Source organism: Furipterus horrens, unplaced genomic scaffold, assembly GCF_987537825.1.
Source record: "Furipterus horrens unplaced genomic scaffold, mFurHor1.1.pri manual_scaffold_2, whole genome shotgun sequence".
Taxonomy (NCBI): Eukaryota; Metazoa; Chordata; class Mammalia; order Chiroptera; family Furipteridae; genus Furipterus; species Furipterus horrens.
This window is the reverse complement of record NW_028327172.1, coordinates 4,741,219-4,759,291: the sequence shown is the minus strand read 5'-3', so window position 1 is coordinate 4,759,291 and position 18,073 is coordinate 4,741,219. Positions and strand designations below refer to the sequence as shown.

General features: G+C 57.1%; 1 protein-coding gene across 1 annotated transcript; it reads left to right on the top strand.

Moving 5' to 3' along the window:
* Positions 1-1,099: 1,099 nt before the first annotated feature.
* Positions 1,100-5,523, top strand: TMEM151A (transmembrane protein 151A). Its single transcript, XM_090258171.1, has 2 exons — positions 1,100-1,328; positions 3,553-5,523. The coding sequence occupies exons 1-2, from the start codon at positions 1,254-1,256 to the stop codon at positions 4,882-4,884; spliced, it is 1,407 nt and encodes a 468-aa protein (XP_090114297.1). The 5' UTR covers positions 1,100-1,253; the 3' UTR covers positions 4,885-5,523.
* Positions 5,524-18,073: the final 12,550 nt, after the last annotated feature.

Genomic DNA, 18,073 nt, shown 5'->3' with positions numbered 1-18,073 from the left:
TTCCTGCTCTCCAAACTCAACCCACGTGGCCCAATCTCAGTGCCTTTGCGCAGAAATCCCCTCCACCTGAATGCCCTTCTCCCTCAAATCCACTTGTCCAAAGTCTAGCTGTCCTTTAAGTCAGTTCAACTTGTGCTTCTCAGACAAAGGGAACAGAGGCCTAACCTGGCTTGGAGTGGAGGCTGATGGTCAAGTTCTAGGCTCCCTCTGGGTGCACCAGTTTGCCCTGGATGTAACTTCCACAAGGACGGGGCCCCTGCTATTTTCCACTCCCACTCTTCACAGTGCCAAGCACAGTATTTGCATATAGAAGACACCCAATAAACACACGTGCCAATAAATAAATGATGGATGAAACCCTGGATCAGTCCTTTCCTCTACCATTTCAGTTACCTCATCTTTAAATGGGTAGGGGTGTTGAAATGAGTGGCCTTTGAGTAGCCCTTTTGGGGGAAAAAACGCAAAACAAAACCCACCAACATTACAGATTCCTATGTGTTCCACCCACTGATTGTCTTAGCTTGAGGCCTAGGCCCCAGACCCAGGGGCAGGTGTTAAGGTCTGAGGCCCCCGAGGGCCAGGAAGCAGCACTGGGGCCACCAGTACCTGGGAGGGGTCCTCCCATGCAGGTCAGGGGCACCCCCCCCCCATTGATTGAATCAGATGGGATAACTGAGGTGGTGGATGGAGAGTGCCCACCCAAGGTCACACAGCCTAGGGCCCTGAGTCTCAGAGCCACTATCCAGCTAATGAGACTCATTACATGTTTCTCGGCTGTAACTGCCTCCTCTTCGACAAGCAAGGCTTCCTGGGTGGGGTCGGGGTGGGCTAAGTCCTGGGCCTGCTCCTCACAGGTACCCACCCACCTTCGAGATTTCCCTTCCTCGTTTCACAGCCGGAGACGCTCAGGCCCCAGAGAGCAAAGACTCGCCCAAGGTCGCCAGCGCGAGCGCAGCAGGAGGTGAACCCCGGCGTCGGTTCGCCCAGCCTGGGCTTCTTGCAGGCGGGGGCAGCGCCCGCGGTACCAGGCGCTGCTGGCGGCGCCGCCGGTGCCGCGGGGGCGGGGTCAGCAGCGGGCGGGGCGCCGGGCACCGAGGCCGCCAACGCCGCCGCCGCGCTCCGGCGAGCTCGGCGCACTCCTTCCGCGGCCGCCGAGCCGAGCGGACGCCCTCCGGGGCCGTGCCGCAGCCCTCCGCCCTCCCCCCTATCATGCCCGGGGCCCGGGCCCGGGCCGCCCAAGCAGCCAGGACACCATGCCCGAGGGCGGCGGTGGCGACGGCGGGGAGGTGCCCGAGCTCATTCCGGACCACGAGCCCCTGCGGGAAGAGGTACAGACTCCGTGGTGGGGGAGCTGGAGCCGGGCCGGAGCGGGAAAGGGGGACGAGGGAAGGGGCGAATTCCGGGATGGAAGCTGAGGTGGGAAGTCCCGGAACCCCTGCGGCCAATGACGTCATTGGGGTGGCCTGCGTCCTGCGAGGGGTCCCAGGGGCCTAGGGACCCGCGTGGGTGCAGGGTTGGAGCAGGTAGGAAGGGATGTGGGGGGCGAGTCCTGGTCCCCGCGCCCCCTATTCCAGCCTCTCCCTCTTGTGACGTCAGCACTTGGCCCCTAGCGCCCCCATTCCGCAGCGCTGCCCCTCACCCCTAGGGCCCCGGGGTCAGGCCCCTAGCCTGTCCTGGCAGCTCACGAGGTGACCGGGTGGAGCCTGCAATGCAGCAGCAGTAGCAGGGACTTGGGGGGGGGGTAGTGGGGGGAGGAGGGGAAAGAGGAAGGGAGGAGGCCTCTGGTACCCTTGCTCCCTCTCCCAGCTGTGAGGCCCTAGGGCCTGTCTTGCTGGTTGGAACCCCCAGGATGGCCCCTCCTCAGTCCTAGCTAGGAATAGGGTCTCCGAGGGTGTGGGGCCCAGTGGTGAGGTATTGGGGGTGATAAGTGGCGAAGGGATCTATGTGTGGGGGGGTGAGTGTCATGTGCTTGTGGTGTGTGACTGCTGGTGCATGCTCCCCATGCCTTGGGTGGGACATGTGTATGTGCCCTCAAGTCAAGTGAGGCTCTGATGGGTCTCGGCTTGGGTAAAGTGGCCATGTGTGAGTGCATGTGAGTGTCCTGTCGTGGGTGGGTCTCTCCTGTAGAATCTGTAGGTGTGGGTGTCAGGTTGCAGAAGGGGTGGAGGATGTGCACTATGGCCAGGAAAGGGTCTGGTGTGAATCTGGGCTTCAGTGGACGTGTGATGTGTATGTGTATGTGCATGTCCTGGGTGTGTGTGTGTGTGTGTGTGCACATGTGTCTGCACACACACAGGTTATGGGGCAGGGACAGAAGGTGGTGCCCTGGGCACAGGTGGGGATCTGGTGCATCTTGGAGGAGCAGGCAGCACACACTGCTGTGGTGGGTGGGTCTGTGATGAACGTGTGTGGGTGAGTGGGTATGTGCACCTTACTGGCCCTGCTGCTCAGGGTGCTGATGTGCACCTGTGGTGGGTGAGGATGATGTGGGGGAAAAGGCAGGCCACCCTGGGCTGGGATAGGGGTGGTTCTTTTCCATTGGTGTCTCTCAAGGCCTGGTGGGGCTGGGGAGGAGAGGTGGCCCACTAGCCCCACCTTTGCTATTTTCACCAGACCACCTCTCCCTTCTCTCCTTTTCCCCCCTCCTCTTCCCGCTGCCTCCCCCCTTCTCTCTCCCTAGGCACCTTGGGGAGGAGGCGGAGGACAGGCTGGCAGCCCCGCTAAGAAGGGTGGGCCACACGCTCTGGGCCAGGCAGTAGCCTCTGCTGCCCAGCAGCTGTGTCCCGCCCCCTCCCTCAGCACAGATGGGGAGTGGAGGCCGGCACTCCATCTGCTCCCCCCAGACTCACACCTCCCTCGTTCCCAGCTCTTCCTCTTTCTCACTTCCTTAAAAACCTCTCCCAAGCCTCCTGCTGTCCCTAGTGGAACCAAGGATAACAATAATATTTATTCCCATGGCCAGACCCTGTGCTGAGATCTTCATACATATGATCTCGTTGAATCCTCTCAACAACCCCAGTTTACAGATGAGGAAACTGAGGTCCAGAGTCATACAGTAAGTGGTGGAGCCAGCACTGGATCCTGGGCAGTCGGGCTCCAAAGCCCTTGCTCTTATACCTGTAGGGCCCTTGCCACCCTGTCCTCCCACACCACCAGGTCCAGGAGTTGAGGCCCAGAGAGGGCAGGAATGTGACCAAGACCACACAGCTATTTCGGGGCAGAGCCGGGACCAGAGCTCAATTTTCTCAGTGGCCAGGGGTTCTTCTCTTGGCAGAGATGGGTCTGTTTTGTCCTAGATGCCCTTGATTGGGGAATGACAGGGCACAGTGGAGGACAGACTCGGGCCAGATAGGCCCACGTTTGAATCCTGTGGCTCTATTGTGAGTTCGCTGGAAGGGCGGGGCCTGGAGTGCGTTATTCAATGTCTCAGAGGCTCAGGTTCCCATCTGTGGAGTGGGGAGTGCAGCGCCGCCTGCCTCCGTGGGCCTAAGTGGAGGGGCCGGCACAAGCGGTAGCCCGCCCTGACCGCACCCCTCTCTGCCCACCCTGCAGCAGCGGCCCCTGAAACAGTCCCTGGGAAGCTCCCTGTGCCACGAGCCAAACTGGAAGTGCCTGCTCCTCACGCTGCTCATCCACGCCTGTGGTGCCGTGGTGGCCTGGTGTCGGCTGGCTACAGTGCCACGGCTGGTCCTGGGGCCTGAGGCCGCCCTGGCCCGTGGCGCGGGGGGCCCGCCACCCACCTACCCAGCCAGCCCCTGCTCCGATGGCTACCTGTACATCCCGCTGGCCTTTGTCTCCCTCCTCTACCTCCTGTACCTGGCCGAGTGCTGGCACTGTCACGTGCGCTCCTGCCGGGCGCCGCGCACCGACGCCAGCACGGTGCTCGCCCTGATCCAGCGGCTGCAGCAGGCGCCGCCCTGCGTCTGGTGGAAGGCCACCAGCTACCACTACGTGCGGCGCACCCGCCAGATCACCCGCTACCGGAACGGCGACGCCTACACCACCACGCAGGTCTACCACGAGAGGGCGGACAGTCGCACGGCGCGGGGCGAGTTTGACTACTCGGCCCACGGCGTCCGTGACGTCTCCAAGGAGCTCGTGGGCCTGGCCGACCACGCGGCCACGCGGCTGCGCTTCACCAAGTGCTTCAGCTTCGGCAGCGCCGAGGCCGAGGCCTCGTACCTCACCCAGAGGGCCCGCTTCTTCGGCGCCAACGAGGGCCTGGACGACTACCTGGAGGCGCGCGAGGGCATGCACCTGAAGGACGTGGACTTCCGCGACTCCCTCATGGTCTTCGCCGACCCCCGCAGCCCGCCCTGGTACGCCCGCGCCTGGGTCTTCTGGCTCGTGTCGGCCGCCACGCTGTCCTGGCCCCTGCGCGTGGTGGCGGCCTACGGCACTGCCCACGTGCACTACCAGGTGGAGAAGCTTTTCGGCGCCAGCTCGCCCCCGCCCGGGGCCGTGCCCAGCGGGCCCCCGCTCTCCCGCGTGGCCACGGTGGACTTCACGGAGCTCGAGTGGCACATCTGCTCCAACCGGCAGCTGGTGCCCAGCTACTCAGAGGCCGTGGTCATGGGCGCCAGCTCGGGCGCCTACCTCCGTGGCTGCCAGCGCTGCCGCCGCTCCGTCAGCAGCAATTCGCTGCCCCCCACCCGGCCCAGTGCGCCCCGCCTGCCTTTCAGCCGCAGCCGCCTCTCCCTGGGGGCTGCGGGCCGGGTCACACCCGGGGTCTTCCGGAGCCTGAGTGGGGGGCCGCTGGGGCGCCGCGGAGAGGACACGGAGCCCCTGGAAAGCCCACCATGCTATGAGGACGCCCTTTACTTCCCGGTGCTCATTGTCCATGGGGACAGCGGCTGCCAGGGAGATGGGCAGGGCGCGCGCTGAGACCCACTTGGCCCCCTCCGTTCCACCAAGGGCTTCGACGCCTGAGTAACTGTCGTCCGAAACCGGGGGGGACTCAGACCAGCACACACGGGGAGGGGTGGGGTGGAGTCCTTAAACAGACTAAAATGCAGTGACTCCGGGTCGTTTTGGGGGTAAAATGGATACCACCGAAGTTGAGTCTGTGAACCTTCCCAGCAGGACTCCCGCCCACCACCACCACGTTCCACCCCCTGCAATGGCAGATGATTTGTCTTGGGAGCTCAGGCTGGGCAGGGGAGGAAGTTTCCAGAAAGCTGGAATGAAGGAGTCCTGGGGACAGCTGTTGCCTGCAGCGCAGGACCTCCTGTGAGTCTTCCCTGCATGGCTGAGGCCACACTGGGAGCCCTCAAGCCCCCCAAAGCACAACTCGGTGGTCTGGGGCCATGCGCAGACAGGATGACCTCCATGAAGCCGAAGAGCTGGTTATGGTAGCACCACGGCCTTGGCCCCACTGCCCACTGAAAGTCCCCATCCTCTTCCCCTGACAGCCACCCCCCAACCTGCCCTCTGGCCTCTGCTTGGGGCCAGTCCCTGACTAGACCCTGCAGCACAGCCTCCCCCTCTGGGAGCCAGGCTCTTGGAGCACACACAGCCTTGCCCTGCGCCACCCCACCCGTTTCCCTGGTGTAGCCCTCTCACCCCACATCCAGCTCCCCCTAGAACCCGAGACTCCTTCTCAGGACCAACACTGACCCCACATGCCCTGGTCCCCACTCCTGCCCCACCCTCACCCCCCGAAGTTCACATCCACCTCTGTCAGCCATGCACACACCCTTTGGGCTTCGCACTCATCACTCCTCTGGACTCCTCTGCCCTTCATTTTCCCGGTGACCCATGGGCCACAGGGCCACAGGGCATCCGAGGGGCCTCGGCCTGACACAGCCTCCTGGACGATGCCCTCGCTCTGCACACAGAGGCCTCTGCCCCCCTGATCAGCAGGGCCCGGCCCAGGGGCCGCCATTGCTCCCTGGAGGAGGAAAAAGTAGTCCCTTCCCTTCCCACTTGTGCTTCCAGCCCCTCACAGGGGCCAGTGGTGGAGGGAGGAGGCAGCGAAGATGCAGTTAAAATAAAAGTATAAAACAGAAGGTCTTCTCATGTACATTCCTGAGTGGTGGGTCCACGGCCACTCCCAGCAGCTCAATGCGCCAGCCTGTGGCCTGGAAGGGGAGGCAGGGTTGGGCTTCAGCCTTCCCAGGAGCAGGGTAAGCTGAGAGGGGACCTCCCCGCCCAGCCTGGGGCCTCTGAGACTCAGGTTTGAGTGTCTCTGAGCAGCTGACTCCAACCAGTTGGTGTCTGGGTCACTTCTAAGGCATGGTCCAAGTGGTCCCTCTCCCAGCCCAGTGGGGGTTCCGTTCTGCTGCGGGACGTGCAGAAGACTAAGGAAGGGTGATGGGGCCCCATGGTGGGGAGAAAGAGCTATGGTCAGTGGCACAAGTTCAGTTCCCCTGGTGGCTGTTGGTGTTAGTGACCCTGGGCAGTGAGCACTGAGCAGGTTGGAGGACACAAAGCGACAAACAGCCAACCCCAAGTCAGGGCCTGGGATCCAAAGGCAGAACAGGGCTAAGGAAGAGCCTCGCCTACTGATGGAGCCCAGGAGGCCCCTGGACGTGGCATCCTCACATGTCCAGCTCTTCACTGTGCGGGGGCACCAGGCTGCGGGGTGCCTGTGGGCAGAACCCAGCCTGTAGACCACCCTCAGGGCCTGGCATGGCTCTGCATTCACTCGGATAAAGGGCACTCTTTTCTAACTCATGCAAGGGCTCCCTAAGGGCAAGTGGTGGCCCTAGAAGGGTGCTGAGGATGGGAGGGATTCTCCCGGACACAGACAGAGCACAGGGTCTTCTGGGTGGTGGCAGTTGCCTGCATGAAGGCCCCAGAGCAAGGCACCATGAGGAGGCAGGAACAAAGAGCAATGGAAGTGTTGGCTGAGGCCTTCAATACCACAAAACCCAGAATTTGTCCTTCAACTGGAGCAAACTGGAGTCGTGAAGACGGTTGAACAGGGAGGTGATTAGGTCAGGGCTGCATGTTAGGGTTTTAGCCGTGTGGGGAGGGTGGGGTTGGAGACCAGAACTCATCCTGTGCATTAGCTCACTGCCTCACTTTGGGAGTGAAGACAATTCTTTGTAAAGAAGCAGCTTAGATGAAAAACACTCTGGTGCTCAGGCATTCAAGGAGGCCGAATGGTGGGGGGTCAGTGTACTGGCTCCAGCTCCACCCCCGTGGGGACACTTTCCCTCTTCCATCATCCTGCTCTAGCGACTGTCCGTTCTCCTCTCCACCTCAGAAACAGAACCCCAGTTTTACTTCTGGTGCAGTCAGCCCAGCTAAAAGGCAGCATTCTAGCCTCCCTTGCCCACATAGTGTGGCTTCATGACTTAATTTTAAGATATGAGACATAAGCAGAATGTGTTGCAAGGGATGTCTAAGAACGCTCTGTGAAATACAGACTATATTGGTAACGGCTCAGTCTGTCCTCTTGCCTCATCTCACGTTCAGTGTGGAGTGCAGATGTCATGGTTGGACATCCAGCAGCTTTCCTGGATCAGGAGGTGACTTGGAGAATTCTAGCCAAGTGCTGAGGATAGCAGAGCATAACACTGTGCCCCCAAACTTAGCGGCTTTAAAAAAAATCAATGATCATTGCTGTCTCTCCTTGTTTCTGTGGGTCAAGAATTCAGAGAAAGCAAACGGGGATGGCTTAGCTTGCTCCAGGACATCGAGGCCTCTGCTGAGACTGAAAAGCCAGGGTTGGAATCATCTTACGGCTCCTTCACTCACATGCCTGGCAGTCGATGCTGGCCGATGGCTGAGGGCCTAACAAGGGCTGTGGGCTGGAGCACCCAAAGAGGGTCTCTCCGCAGGGCTTGGGCTTCCTCATAACACGGCAGCTAAGTTCCAAGGACAAGTGTACCTACGGGATGGCATCTGTATTGCCCTTCGTGATCTTGCCTCAGAAGTCACATGCATCCCTTCTGCCCCTTTCAATTGGTCAAGGTTATTACAAAGTTCTATCCAGTTTCAAGGAAAGAGAACATAAGACCCCACCTCTTACAATGTCAATATCACATTGCAAGATTAGCATCATGTGGGATAGGAGATACACGAGTAGCCACCTTCAAAACTGGAATCGCTCACTGAGCCAGATGCCTGTCCTAACTGATCGGTATATACAGAGCTGTCCGAGAAATGAATGCCAGCCTTTTATGATGCTGGTCTGAGGGAAGAAGGTGGTGGTGTGTCAAATATGGGCTTGCCGAGGGCAGAATGACCAGCTCTGGCCATATTTGGAGGACGTCTGGCCTGCGGCAGATTAAATAGGGCTGCAAATTCTTTGCAGCTCCTCCCCTCAAGGGGTGGAATCTACTTCCCCACCCTTTACATCTGGGCTGGCCTTCAGACTCGCTCTGGCCAACAGAATGTGCTGGAAGTGAGGCTGTGCAATGGCTGGGGCTGGGCCTCAAGAGGCCACGCAGCTCCCACCTGTGCTTGCATGGAGCCTGAGGCCACCACGCTGTGAAGGTGGCCAGCCGAGTCTCCTGACAGATGAGAGGCACACACAGGAGCACCAAGACCCAAGCTAAGAGCCAGTATCAGCGTCTAGATCCGGGAGGGAGGCCATTTGAACATGCCAGCCCCAATCAAGCCACATATGGCCGTGGCCACAGGAGCGACCCCGGGTGTAACCTGCAGACAAGCCACCACGTGGATTCCAACCCAGATTACTGACCTACAGAACGTTGAGAAATAAGAAATCCTCATTTTACACTACCACGTTTTGGAGTGATTTGTTACGTACATAATGCATAGCCGATTCAGGACCCTGGACCCACTTCCACCGCGTGATGGTCAGTCACGGGGCCTGCACGACCAGACAGAGAAGGGAACGAGAAACCCCAGTGTCCGCTGGATAGCTCCCACCTCCTGGTCTCCCAATGTCTCTTGTTCACGTGTTCCTTCCCTATAAGAGCCAACATCGAGCTCAAATGCTCCATTCTAAACCATTCTCAAGAGGAGAATAATGTTAGGTCTGGCATGAGTGAGAGGAGAAAGGCAGGAAAACAGGCCATGAGTCTAAAAGGTTTATTTGGGCAGCTGCACAAGCTGAGACCAGGAAGGCAGGAAGGTGTCAGCAGCGAACAAAAGAAAGGCAGGGGGTTTTAAAGGGAATAAGCGGGGGGGAGAGTTGAGGGGACTCTCTGTAGATGGCTTTGGGGGAGTTGGCCCTGAGAACAGAGAGGCTTACTAAAACAGAAAAGTCACTAAACTCTTTGCCAGCAGGCTAAGATATCTCCGAAGCACACAGGGCATCAGTTACTGCAGGGGGCAGCAGATTTACTGGGGGTCAGGCGGTCCCTGACACCAGCAGTTACTGTGGGGGTTTTGCTAAAACCACACCTGGATTCCCACCACCCAGGTCTTGTGCCTAGGAAATGCTGTAATGCTTCAGGCAGGGGGCAGAGCCTTGCTCCAAAACCCCAGAGGCCTCTGCCTTTGCTTTCTGATTGAAGCCTGACACAGCAGGGGTGAGAGAGAACCCCTGAATTCCACCTGCACCCCAACCTGCTCTTCTCTTGGACTTGCCCAGCTCAGTAAACAGAGCCGCCATTCATCCAGTTGCTTAAGCCAGACACCTGCATGACAACTCTCTTCTTTTACGAAAAACTCTGTATTATGTAAAATTGCAAACATCACAAAAGTAGGCCTTGGTGTGCTGAGGCCCCCTGGAGCCAGCCCCAGAGCTACAGCCACTGTCCCCCATGACCACTCCTATTTCACCTCCACACAGTCCTGCTTCTCTCTGCTCCAAATGGGTTTTTTTGAATAATATCGAGAAATTGTAGCATTTCATCCAAGAACACCTCCTTCACCCCCCACATGAAATCTACCCCCCAGGATTCTACCTACAACACATCTCTCTGAACAGCCCCCAGGTCTTCTGTACCGCAAGCCACCAGGCCCCCACGGGCCCTCCTCCAATGACTATTGCAGACTGCAAGAGGCCTCCTCTTGCAGCCCATGCAAAATCGTCTTAAAATGTTAATCAAATCACATCTCCACTTCACTCAAAGTACACCAGTGTCTCCCACCAAACTTCAGATAAAATCCAGACTCCTGCCCTGGCCTGTAGGTCCCCGTGGGATCTGGCAGACATCGCCAAGCTCACCTTGAATCCGCTCTCCTTTCCTTACAAAGCCCTGACCGCAGTGGCCTTGTGTGTGATCCTAGGACAAATCAGGCTTCTTCCCACCTCGAGTCTTGGCACGTGAGGTCCCTCTTCCTTCCATAGCCTAGGGGGCTCCCCTCAACTCATGGTGCTCGGCTTGTGTGTAAGTCCAACTGCTCGGTTTAAAGCCAGCACCCCACTGACCTCACCACCATTCCATTTTTTTAAATGATTTTAAATTTTATTTTTAGAGAGAGGGGAAAGGAGAGAGAAAGAGAGGGAGAGAAACATCGATCGGTCACCTCTCGCAGGCACCCACAACCTAGGTGTGTGCCCTGACCGGGAACTGAAAGGGGGACCTTTTGATTTTCAGAACCAAGCCCAGACAGCTGAGCCACGCCGGGCAGAGTCCTACCCCTATTCTTGACCTCAGCGTCCCTCCCTTTGCATTTCCTTCTTGCCACTCACCATAAGTTGCAATAATTTGTATTTATGTATGTATGAATCTATTACTTGTGTCTTCTATTAAAACTAAAGCTACGGGAGGCCAATGGTCACAGGACCAGAACTCGGAGTCAGATGGGGTCCCAGCCCCGCCGCTGTGACCGCAGCTGCGCCGGGCAAGGCACTCGCCATCCCTCTGCCTCGGTCTCATCCGCTGCGAAATGCGGGATAATAATAGACTCTGCCGACCTCAGAGGCTTGTCATAAGGATTCGGTGAGATAATATGCCGCCATGCGTGAACAGGATCTCAAGCATGGTACGTGCTAATAAATTTAGCTATAACCATCATTTGTATTATTATTATTACTTATAAATAGGCAATTCATATAACACACACACACACAAGCAGCCAGCGCAGCGCCTGGCGCACAACAGACGTCTAGTCAATATGCGGTAAGTGAGCGATTCCCGAGCTCCTACCAACACCTCCAACCGCCGGGAGCTGCTGGGTCCCTGGACGGAGTAGTGAAGCTGCTTATCCATGGCCCAGACCAGCCGACGGAGCTTTGCATCACTGAACCTCCCTTGAGGTGGAGCTTTAGGGTCCTTGGAGAATGGGCCCAAGCGGGGACGTGTATGCAGAGTCCCCAGTGCAGAGCCAGCCACGAAGGGCTGTGTCTCTCCCGGGGATCAGGCCCGGGACCACTGGACCCCAGAGCCTCCCCGAGGGGGCAGGCCCCTGCATCTACTTGCCAGCCACCTCTCAGCCCCTCCCTTCCCAACTCTGCCTCTGCCTGGGTCACCACCATCTCTGCCCGGGCGGGGCCCTGAGTGGCGTCACCTCACATATTCCCACAGCTCTCTTATCTGCCTACTTTTGCAGCCTTGATCCCTTGTGGGGCTGCTGATGCATAGTAGTGTCTCAATAAATACTGGGTAAGTGAGTGAACAAATTATTGTTTTAGCGGCCAGGCGGTTCCGGTGGCCTCCACTTGACCCTTTCCCCTGTAATAGCCCTTGTCGTCGTGGGGACATGGGGCTCTGTGTCACAAGTGCCCTAAGTGACACACACAGGAACCAGGCAAAAGTCCTAGGCAGGAACTCTGTGAGCACGTCCTGCAGCAGAGCACCTACCGGGGCAGAAAATAAAATCTACTTTCTTATTATTTGCTTATTAGTAAGGGAAACTGCTACTTAAAAGTTGCCTGCTGCTGCGAATCAAAAGGTCACCGGTTCGGTTCCCGGTGAGGGCACACGGCTGCGTTGCAGGCAGGGTCCCTGGTTGGAGGTGTGCAGGAAGCAACCAATTGCTGTTTCTCTCTTCCTCCCTTCTTCTCTCTCTTAGAATAAATAAGATCTTTAAATTTTAAAAAATTTGCCTGCCACTTTAACCCCGGTTGGTGGATCTGTAATCATGAGGCTACTACTCCTCTTCAACAGACAGAATTACAAGCACACGGCTCAGGAAAAGCCCAGAGGCTAACAGGAACACACTCACAGGGACACCGAGAAATATAAACCTTGGAGAGAAACAGAGATACCAGAGATCTGTCAGGCAACTGACAGACTTCTAGCTCCAGGCACTCCACAATTTCAACAGTGGACTGCACTATCTTCCTTTCAATGACTTAATATCTTTGTGAACCGGGGTTTTTGGCCATGATACAGGCAGCTACCACAAGGCAAGGCAACGTGGGGCACTTTTGAGGAGTCGTACAGTGCCCAAGACGCACCCCATTAGCTAGCAATTGTGGTTATTTGAGAATAAAATAGTTTTGTATCTATGTATGTGAATTATTTTTTCAAATGACTACCAGAGTACTAAAACACATGTACTTCCTAGTTGTCTGGACCTAACTGTTTATGAAATAGAGCTGTTTGTTGTTTGGGGAGGCCAAGGGGGCACTGAAATGCTTAGGATGTGGTGAACCAGCAGTGTCTGGGGACCTCTGCCCCAGGGACTTGGTGGGTTTGGGACGGCCATTTCTGCCACTTGAGCTTTCTCCCATGAGCAGTTTCAGGGGTCTGTCCTCAGGGTGTCCCAGAGGCAGCGAAAGCAGAGGGCACGTCTTGCCGCAGGTCCGTGCAACCCCCAGGAAGGCCCTCGTTGGCCTCCAGCAGGAAACCCTGACTTGCCCGATAGTCTTTTCTCCTTTTCAACAGGTTACTGTGGCTACAATGGGTACATAGTACACAGTTTTCAAATGAGGAGACAGACATAGTGTGATTAGGGAACCTACCCATAGTGGAATCCGAACCAAAGCAGGCTGTCTGGTACAGGGTGCCTGCTCTTACCTGTGGCTAGTTGGCCTCCTGGCGAGAAACCCCGGAAGTCGCCAGGATCACGCAAGAACACGGCCACTGCCAGGTTCCCTAAAGCTGCACCTAGTCTGACCCCTTGTCTGGGTCCTGCAAAGTCACAGGCAATGAACACCGCATTTACCAGTTTCACCCACCAAAACCACCACTGACTCTTCCCATCCCCCCACCCCACCCCATCACAGTGTGATCAACCTAGGAAACCACAGCTTGCAGATTCACCCCTAAAAGCCAGTTCCCTGGGAGGCGGTGACAAGAGAAGAAGGATGAGGTGCCCGACATTAATTTGCAGCGGGCAAGAGAATGGGAGGGAGAGAAACAGAGCAGGTTAATCAGTAACAGAGCCAGGGGCCAAAACCAACAAGACGGCTCACATTCCTGAATGTATGTTGAAACTTTTTTTTTTAAAGATTTTATTTATTTATTTTTAGGGGGGGCGGTGTGGAGGCAGGGAGAAAGAGAGGAAGAGAAACATCCCCCGGTTGCCGCTTGCACACACCCCAACAAGAGCCTGGCCCGAAACCCAGGCGTGTGCCCTGACCAGGAATCAAACCGGCGACCTCTCACTTTGGGGATGAGGCTCAACCCACGGAGCCACACCTGTGACAGCTGTATGCTGAAACTTGGAATCAACTCCCAGGTGGCTAGTTCTGCTCTTACCCGGAGCCAAGAGCAGCCACCGCACCCTGCTTATGCACCAACTTTCTGGACTGGTGTCCACAACCAACCCAGAAGCACCCAACACGTCTTTACAGCCTATACACACTTACCCCAGAGCTGTTCTCGCCTCGCCTCTCCCACCCCACTTACCTACAGCTGTTGTAAATTCTTTTAAAACCACTTAGATCTTTCTTCTCGAAATTTATTGTATAAAGGACCCCTGTCAATCCCAGGGTGGCAGACACGCTGTCCTCCTCACCTAATCCTGCTGCTGGTGGTTCAGACTGCAGACCCCAGGATCTGGTCATTTTTCTGGCTGGCATGTGGGTCCTGACCAGGTGGTTCAGTTGGTTGGAGCATCCTCCTGGGCACTAAAAGGTTGCAGGTTCGATTCCTGGTCATGGCATATACCTAGATTTCAGGTTCAATCTCCGGTTGGGGTGTGTGCCGGAGGCAACGGGTCGCTATTTCTCTCTCTTTTTCTCCTTTCCTCGCTCTCTAAAATCAATAAAAAACCATATCCTCGGGTGAGGATTTAAAAAAGGAGAAGAAAGCTTTTGTTCTCAAAGGTTTTTGGTTAACAGTGGGCATTTTCTCACGGGAGACATGGCTGTCATTATGGCCCTGCTCTGGGGGTGTAAATCACAGAATCTACTTGGGTTCTGACCTCCACTTTCTCAGTCAAACAGGGCAGGTGGCTTAAATCAGGGCACTCAGGCAAGTGTCTTCAGCTTTCTCCCCTGTAAATTGTGATAATAATAGCGCTTACTTCCTCAAAGTTGTTATGGATCTTAAGTGGGTTAAGACACGTAAAGCCCTTAGACTAGGACCAGACATATAATAATTGTTGCAAGCATTCACTATTATTTTCATTGTTTGGCACCAAATCCTACTCCCATTTACAGCAGCCAACACACCAGAGCTGGAATCCCAGTTGGAAAGCCTCCCCCTCCCCAGGCCTGAGTTTGTCAGGAGGCGGCGCCACCCTGGGCCCAACACAGGGAGTGCAGGGCGCCCAGTTGGGTGCTAGTACCTAATTAAGCTCAGATGTGTTACTTCTGCCCCCTTCAACCTTAGCTACCCCTGGTCTGTCCCAATAATGTTTGAAAAGTGTTTTATTGAGCTCCTAGAGCTGAACTCAGGTGCCTTGGCCTCCTGGAGCCCCAGTCTAGTGTGGGAGTGAATAGGTAAATATTTTCAAGTTTAGTGATGAGTGCTGTTATAGAGATCTGCCCCGACATCAATCCTGCTTCCCAGACTGTGACCCTCAGCTCCCACACGAGAGCCTCTGGACTCAAACCCACTCCCTCCTACCAAACACATACCCCTAGGAAAGGGGTCCACACTTTGAAGTTGGGGTAGGGGAGGACCCCAGGTGACCGACTGCTTTCCCCCGTGGGAAACAGACGTCATGGGGAAGGAAGAGCAGGAGTCCCACCAGCCGCTGTAAAGACTGGCCGGGGCCATCTCAGCTCACAGTGGCTTAGGGCCCGTGCAAAGCCCCTTTGAGGTCTTGCCAGTACAATGAAGGGCACCTGCAAGCGGATCTTCTGTGTTGGCAGATATTTGAGTAACACAAACATTTAATAAATGAAGAAACTATTTATTGAGCACTACGAGCTCGCTCTGGGAGAGGGGCCAGATTGAGGCCTCCCGCTGGCTGCAAGCCGCCGTGCGGAAGGCAGGTGGCACCAAAGGCCCGCTCATCGACGCCGCCCGCGGGGCTAGCGACGCCGTCTCGAGCTCCCTGCGGAGAGTCGGCCATCTAGACGCACAGCAGCGGTGGGTGAGGAAGGAGAGGGGGCGCCTGGGCTGGGTTCAGGGGCACCTTGTTCGGGGACCTGAGGTCGTATCCGCTAGTCTGAGCGTACCCAGAAGGTGGTGGGAGTCGCGAGAAGGTCGGGCCTCAAGGTTTGAGGGGCCGCCCAGAAACCGGAGGAGGAGCCTGGGAGAAGAGGTTGGGTTACGGCCTCAGCATGGGCGGTACTTGTGCACGTGGCCCCTAACGAGGGGCACTCTGACCATCAGGGTCTTGTTTGTGGGCATTCTTCTTTTTAAAAAAGACTTTACTTATTTATTTTCAGAGAGAAGGGAGGAAGGGAGAGGAGGAGAGAAACACCGATGTGTGAGAGATACACTGATCTGTTGCCTCTCCCACGCCCCCAACCGGGGGACGTGGCCCGCAACCCAGGCATGTGCCCTGACCCGGAATCCCACGGGCGACCTTTCGGTTTGCAAGCCGGTGCTCAACCCCCTGAGACACACCAGCCACGGCTTGTTTCCGGGCATTCTTATTCGGCGGCCGGGGACTCTGTGTAGGTGGGCCATTACCTCAGTGTGAAGGGAAAGTGTTAGCCGTACGTAGGCGGAGTCCTTTCCCTTGAGAGATGGACCTGGAGCTCTGCCCCTAAGCCTTGGGTCGGCAGATGAAGGGGCGGGGCTTGCAGTTGGGGGTGGAGCCTTCAGGGGCGCTTGAGGGGAACGTGTGAACTCCTGGAGGGCGGAGTTTGCATCTCTGCGACAGAGTTAATGTCTCCGCGAGATTCCTCGCGCTCGCGGACCCAGTCCCCGGCTCTGGGAAGGGGCAGAGCTTTGGTTCTGTTATGCGGGGCTGCGTGAGGAGAATATGTAAACTCTAGGCAGAGTTCATACCTCCTGGAAGCGAGAACTGATAACTCCGCTAGTCTGTGAGCAAACCGCGCCGAGGAGGCGGGGCTTATGGCCCTGGTGGGCGAGGGCTATTGGTACTGCCTCGGCCTGGGCGGAGTTAACAGAGGGGCGGGGCAATAGTTCTGAGAACCTTTGAGCTGGCAGGGGGCGAGGCTTGTGGCTTGGGTGGGCGGGGCCTCTGGAGAACTCCTGAGGGATCGCTTGACAGCAGTGAGTGGGCGTGGCTCGTAGCTCCAAGGGACCCGGCTGATAGAGAGGGTCTGGGTGTAGGCCGGGGTCGCGCCTCGGTGAGGCGGGGCCTGAGAGTCAGTGGGTGTAGCCTGAGACACAGTTCTGGGCCTGGGCGGAGTCCCGGCTCATCGCAGGCGGGGGCTCTGCCCTGGGAGGCCTTGTATTCAGGCCCGCACGCAGCTCCGCATCTGGTGCTCATTACAGGATGACAAAGAGCCGGCTCTGGGCCCCCTTCCCCACTCCCATCTCCTCCCTCCGACAGCGGTGCATTTAACTCCTTCCTGACCTCGAGGCGCTCTGTCTCCTCGGCCCAGGGTCACACGACAGAGCTCCAGCCCTTCCCGTCCCGCAGGCTTTGTCACTCCCCAGCCTGTGCTCGCATCTCCTCCCCAGACGCAGGCCTTTGGGTGACCCTGCCAACCCCACTCCCATGCAGCAACCTCTCCGGCGGCGTCTCCGAGGTTAAAAGCTTGGGCATGATCTGGAGGGGCGTCTGGTTTGAGTTAGGGAAACGTGAGGAGGGGCGGGAGGTGGTGCGTATTGTTCCCCCCGCCCCCAGGTTGGTCCCCAGCCCCGGCCTCTAGTCTGCTAGACTCTTGGGGCCCAACCCAGCCTTCCAGCCCAGGCTCAGTTCTTGGGACCAGACGGTGGCATAGGGAACCTGGTAGGGAAAAGAACTCTGGTACACCCCTCTTCGCCTGCCCGGGTGGTCGTGGTGGCTCTCCGTCTTAATTAGAGGGCCCTTAAGAGGCTGCAACTGAAAAATTACAGAGGCGGTGAGAACGGGTGCCTCCCTGGCCCAGGTTCGGCCTCTCCCTGTCCCCAAGGCAGTGAGCCCAAGATGCTGGAGTCTGCAGGATTTTCCCAGGCTGTGATATTTGACCGTTCCCTCCTCCAGTTTGTGGGACACTTTAGCCTTGAGCAGCCTGAACCTTCTCTCAAGCTCGGGTCTCCTGGGTTCTTTCTGGTCCCATACCACCCACACAGAGAAAGGCAAAGAGTGGCCCAATATGGAAAGGTGTTGCTCAGGAGGCTGCCCAGGGAGCTGGATTTGGGCTCTCTTTTGGGTTGGTTAGTGCTCTCTCCCCAGCCTAGCCCACTAGGCTCTACCTCCCACCTCCTCCGTGAGGAGGGAGGAGTGCCTCCAGAGTACCTCTGGAGGGGTGGCAGCACTCTTGAATGACCCTGAGCCCCAGCCAACAACTTCTGGGCAGCCTGCAGGGATGGGAAGGGAAGCACCAGAAGTCAGGAGACGCTCACCCACAAGACTCTCCCAGGATCATCAGGCCCAGGGCTTACCTTTGACCCCTAAATCCCAGCTTGGCTCCAGTTCAGCAGAAGCCCTCATTCCAGAACCCTCCCCCAGATTCAGCACTACCTTCTTGGAGTCTTGGTATAAAGAAGAACAAATATGAAATTCTCTCCATCCCAAGCCTCCCACTCCTGGGCGTTCTGTGTAACCTTGAGCAAAGTCCTGCCCTCTCTGGGCATCTATTTCCCTGAGGGGAATAGGTATGACTAAGGGAAGCATACCTTTCCTTAAAGGGTCTTACCTTATTTTCTTGGGGGCCCAGACAAGCTGAAGGAAGGTCCCCTCCTTTTCTCTGAATCCTCCCAGACCCTCCCCTCAGGCACCAATGGGGGTCAGAAGCGTTGGA

What these genes read in the sequence shown, in the direction of transcription:
- TMEM151A (XM_090258171.1), top strand. Translation starts at nt 1,254, where the DNA reads ATGCCCGAGGGCGGCGGTGGCGACGGCGGGGAGGTGCCCGAGCTCATT. An exon ending in ACGAGCCCCTGCGGGAAGAG is followed by an intron (nt 1,329 to 3,552) that starts GTACAGACTCCG and finishes CCCACCCTGCAG; the next exon opens with CAGCGGCCCCTGAAACAGTC.